At 40.9% G+C, this 5,187-nt stretch overlaps 1 protein-coding gene and 1 long non-coding RNA gene across 2 annotated transcripts in view; one reads left to right on the top strand and one right to left on the bottom strand.

Moving 5' to 3' along the window:
• The first annotated feature begins 1,132 nt into the window (after positions 1-1,132).
• LOC138162691 (uncharacterized) overlaps positions 1,133-5,187 on the top strand; it is a 4,745-nt gene continuing 690 nt past the window's right edge. The window contains exons 1-2 of the long non-coding RNA XR_011168697.1: positions 1,133-1,254; positions 4,685-4,744. This is a non-coding gene — a long non-coding RNA (uncharacterized lncRNA). The remainder of the gene's footprint in view (positions 1,255-4,684; positions 4,745-5,187) is intronic.
• LOC138162614 (serine/threonine-protein kinase Chk1-like) overlaps positions 3,293-5,187 on the bottom strand; it is a 2,576-nt gene continuing 681 nt past the window's right edge. The window contains 3 exon segments of the mRNA XM_069089985.1: positions 3,293-4,105; positions 4,107-4,673; positions 4,675-5,061. Of these exon segments, the coding sequence (XP_068946086.1) occupies positions 3,917-4,105; positions 4,107-4,673; positions 4,675-5,061 (1,143 nt within the window). The 3' untranslated portion in view covers positions 3,293-3,916.

The following is a 5,187-nucleotide window of genomic DNA, read 5'->3' as shown; positions in this document are numbered from 1 at the left end:
TTCTTTCTTTCTTTCTTTCTTTCTTTCTTTCTTTCTTTCTTTCTTTCGTAGCTTTTGATCTGATACTCTATCAGGCCTCTAAAAGTACATGAATGCTAGTCAGTTATATTGCACAGGGTATTTTTTCTATTTCGGGCAGTGAAGAGAGGTCTGGATTTGGAGTCTAATCTCCTCCATTCAGTTCTCTGCTCTGCCATTCATACTGCCTTGTGTGACCTTAGTCCAACCACAGCCTTAGTGGGCTTCAGTTTTCTCCTTTAAAATGAAGACTTTGGATTTGATGATCTTGAAGGTCCCTTTCATTCCAAATCCTAAGAACTACATGTCACCTGATTCCTTTCAAGTCTGATATTCTATGGTTCATTGATTCCTGAATTTAATCAATCAAACAACATTTATAAAGCACTTATTATACACCAAGCACTGTACAAGGCACTGGGAATACAAAAAGAGGCAAAAGACAGTTCCTGCCCTGGAAGGAGCTCACATCCTAAGGGAGGAGACCACATGTAAACAACCACATACAAAGCTATGTACAGGATAAATAAATAATCAAGAGGTCAGGCTGGGAACCATCCCGGACTGGCAGAAGTGTGGCTGATCTTCATTGGTAGAGGGAGGGTTTTCCCAAAGGAATTTCCCTACTGTGACAAAAATGCAGGTGTGGACCAAAATCAAAAGGCAGCCTCATTCTTATGGTCTGAATCAGGGCTGTGCTTGTAAACGTTTCACAACTGACAGGGTAGTGGTGCCAGGGTGGGGAGCACACACTGTATGTACTTGAAAGTTTTCATTAGGAGCACTGTTTCCATCTAATCAATAACAAAAACAATAACAGTAATAAATTAAGCCCTGGTTTGCAGACACCGCCAGTTTGCAAGGTGAGCCTCTAAAAACGAGCTCCAGTAGCTCTGCCCCGGACGGTGCTGTCCCTGATGAGGAGGCTGCTGCTGCTGCAGAATCCTGCCTGGGCTCCGTGGATGGGGTCAGCGGGACGGACACCAGTGGGGTCTACAGGAATCATCACGCGTTACATTAGGACGGGGTCGTCTTAGATGGCCATGCAGAACAGGGCGGGGGGCTCAGTGGGGCTAGGAGGCCTGTGGGGCTGGGTTGTTCCAATGCAGTCAAAGGGGAGGAGCGCTAGGCTCGCCCCGTCCCCGTCCCGGGACTGAGGAGAGCGCGTGAGCCTGGGCATTCTGCTGCCCACCGTTGGGCCTCTGGCTTCCGGAACTTCAGATGTTCCGGGTCCAGGTTAGTGTCTGGTTCCCCGGGAGCCCTGGGTTGTTTTCGCGATGCGCGGAGGAGTCAGCTTCGAGGCGTTTCGAGGACCCAGTGACCCGGGCGATGCTGGGGAGGCGTCCTCGGGATTGTCGTTGTGGGGGCGCGGCCACGTGGTGAGGCGTGGAGCCCCGCAGATGCAGGTCTGGGAGCTGCAGGGCGCTGGCCGCGGTCCTGCTGGTCTGCGGTCCCGTTCACCTGAGGGAGCAGGGGCCGGGGGCGATCTCCGCCTGGGCACCGGCCCCGGCCATCCATCCCCGCCTCTCAGCTGCCGCCGCCGCAGCTCAGGTGAGACTGGGGAGACCCCAGGGCCCCGCCCTTCCCCTTTCCTGGCCTAGGAGCCTGGGCTCCCGCAGCAGTGCCCGGAAAGAATTTGGGAAACCGGAGTGCAGTATGTGAATGCTACTGTCCCCTTTTCCTTGTAGAGACAGCAGCATCCAGGTTCAAATCCTGCCCCTGACTCTTAAGAAGCTGTGTGACCTTGGGCAAGTCACTCTGGTGAAGCTTAGGGCTGCAATACCAGGTCTTGCCCAAGTAATTCGACCAAAGCCTTCTTTCAGCCAAAGTAAAACAAAGTTTCTTAAAGATCTGTCTTTTTGGATAGACTCTAAACAATCTGAGGTTTGAACATAATTGTCATAAGATCAAATTAATGGAACAAATTAGCTTACAAATAGGAATTTAGGAGACCTTCTAAAAATCATACAAAATATTTTTCTTTCTCAAAACATTTCTTCTAAAAGTATTTCCCCTACTTTAAACAATAGTTGAAAATTTTTCCTGATGTTAAGAGGAATCACTAAACTTTGATGAAGAAAATTATTTGGACAGTTTTAAAATGATAGGTGTCTCTTTCTCTTTAGAGCGAAAATAAACTTTAGACATTGAATTGATTAAAACAAAGTTGGTGTACAATGTCCTTAAATAACATAAATTCCCAAAGTATTATGACAAATTAAATTCCTATTTATTACAGAATTCCTAGATATCACAAAGTTCCTTTGTCAAAGAGGTGTTCATAATGCAGAGGAGATTGTTTTTCATAAGCCAAGATAACATACCCAATTGAATTAGCCTTATCACAATAGCAAAATTTACCAAGTCTTTAAAAATCTGCTAAGTATCTTTTCTTTCCTTTATCCTTAAATATATCCCTAGAAATTAATTACATTATGTAATTTCACACAGATAGTGAATGTGGTAGTCAATAAACCTAAAAATTAATATACATAAATATTTCCTTACTTGCAGCAGGCTTGAAAATCATGCCCCCATTTTTGTCAAGAATTCTCTTATGCTTAATATGAATTTTACAACCCAGAAATTTTTGCACTGTGTTTTAAGAACTTTAGGTGCAACTTCCTCTTACATATGGAAGAAACTTGGAGGTTAATCCTAGCCCATCCATTCTTTCCAAGTTTTTTTGTACAGAGTTCTTAATCTAACATTTAGATCATAAGAGAAATTGCTTTTTCAATAACATAGCTGATAAAACTGTTTATCAAATTACACAATTTAGAAATGTAACAATACCCTAAGCATTATTACCTATTTAAAACTTAAAGCAAGACATCAATTTATCAATTTAAGTTAATGTATTTCTAAATTACCTTGCACAGAGAATCATTCATCTCCTCATTAATATGTGGAAACTATAACTTTAAACCACTGTATAACTTTTCATAATAGCCAAGATTTCAAATGGAAAAAATCTGCTATCATAGTAAATACCAACATTATTATTCTTACACATATATAACTAAATATAACAGTTTGAAATGATTTAATTTTATCACATCCTTTTAAAACCAAATTCATATGCAAACAAAAACCATACTAAAAGTTGCTTTAATACCATTTCTGCCTTATAATGATCTCTCACATTTTCCAGTCTAAGAAAACTTTGGAAATACAATACTATTTAGAAATACAGTAATAAGACAAACAATAAGCTTCAGATGGTGTCAATTGCATTTCTACATTATCACATATAGAAATTGTGGATCTTACTACTTTTGGTATTTCAAAACCACTTCAAAGATAGCAGGTATGGAGGAATTACATTAAATTAGAGAAATACTAATAATATTGTGTCTACCATATGCCTGTCATTGTGTGAAGCATTTTGCACTCATTGTATCCTTTCTTTTTTTAACTTTACAAATGGGTACATTTATTGCCCCAACCACAGGAATAGAGTTGTTATTAATACATTCAGGAATTGCAGCATCCAGAAAAATCTCAAATTTTCTGACTAAACCAAATACCAAGCACATACTAGTGTAACAAATGAACTTATTTATACTCAAAACTTGGTTTGTATACAGTAAATCTCAAATCTAACAAAATGTTTTGCTGAAGAACTTCTGCCCAATCCTTTTCCAAAGTTTTCCTTACAAATTAAATATACATGCTCATTCTCTGATATTTTGAAAAAATGTTTTGACATGCTTGTATGCAAAAAATTTTTTTTGAACAAAAAGAATCAAGAAAAACTTGGTTGGGAAAGGGAAGAGACAGCTCCTTGGGAATTGTTGCTTTATATTTGAGGTCTGTAAAGCAATGTAAGCTTCTCCAGGAAGAATAGCGTCAATATAGCAGCACTGCATTCACTGGGCCTACCCAGGTGTATGGATCATGTGGCAGGAAGCCATACCTTCTGGCTGCTCACCACATCACTCAGCTTCCCTTTAATCTTCAGAAAGTGCCTCTTGAACTCCAGCCCATCACCCTTAGACAGCCAGAAGTCCACTAAGATCTTCTCATCCATTTCTACCAAGTTCACTTTGAAAATCAGTTTATTGTTTCTTCTGTCAGTAGTTAGTTGATACTGTAACCTGATTCATACAACTCTTCTTCCAATGATAGCCTAATTTCTCACAAGTTTCCTTCAGACTATGATATGACTTGTCATCATCCAATTTGGTAAAGAACTGTGTCATCCTCTTAACCAAACGCTGCCAAGGATTCTGTGAAGAACCTGGGGTGCCAAGCAATTGACTGTTCAGAAGCATGTGGTCAGGACATGCAGGTTGGGAGAAACTGATCCCCTGTACCAGTTTGTCAATATAAGAAGGACTAGTGTCCCACAAAGAAAGACCATGGTTTTGAGAACTGGAGTACTTTACCTTTTCTTCACTGTGAGCACTATTAACTGGTGAGAAGTCCAAATTTGATTGTATGTGCTTAGAAAATCCACCTGGGGAATCTGACACTCCTCCTGAAGAAGCTCGAGGCCTCTTTGCACCTTTCTTAAGTACCTTAGTGTACCATCTGTCTTTTTTAATATCTGGTATTGTAATTCTTGATCCTGGATTCTCAGTTAGAATTTTATGCAGCAAGGCTAATGGGGCAGAATCAATTTTCTTCCAAGGTGTGAGGGATGTTTTTTTTTTCTTTCCAGTCACAATACTGGCAACTATCACTGGGTTGGTCGCATGGCAACTCTCCAGCCAGCATTGCAGTAAGTACTATACCACATGACCAAACATCAACTGGTTCTGCATGGAATTCTTTTCTCTTAAGCAGTTCTGGGGCAACATAGGGCAGAGCGCCACACATCTTATTCAATAAACGCTCACGATTATTATGCCGAAATGCTGTTGCTAACCCAAAGTCTGAGATTTTGAGATTATCTCTTTCATCTAGTAAAAGACTTTCTGGTTTAATATCCCTGTGGGTTATTCCAATACCATGAAGATACACCACCCCTGCCATAAGCTGATCGAAGAACTTCTGAGCATCTTGTTCAGGCATACCGTGTTTCCCCGATAATAAGACCTATCCCGAAAATAAGCCCTCCCTTACTGTGTAAGATTCCTCTAAAATAAGCACTCCCCAAAAAATAAGCCCTATTGAGATTGCTACTGTAGTGAAGGTGATCCCCTGCGCTACACGCTACATTAT

This window comes from Petaurus breviceps, unplaced genomic scaffold (assembly GCF_028583685.1).
Source record: "Petaurus breviceps papuanus isolate PSGF00001 unplaced genomic scaffold, PetGlider_PUasm1.0 103, whole genome shotgun sequence".
In the NCBI taxonomy this organism is placed as follows: Eukaryota; Metazoa; Chordata; class Mammalia; order Diprotodontia; family Petauridae; genus Petaurus; species Petaurus breviceps.
Note: the sequence above shows the minus strand (reverse complement) of the source record. Positions and strands in the feature narration are given on the sequence as shown.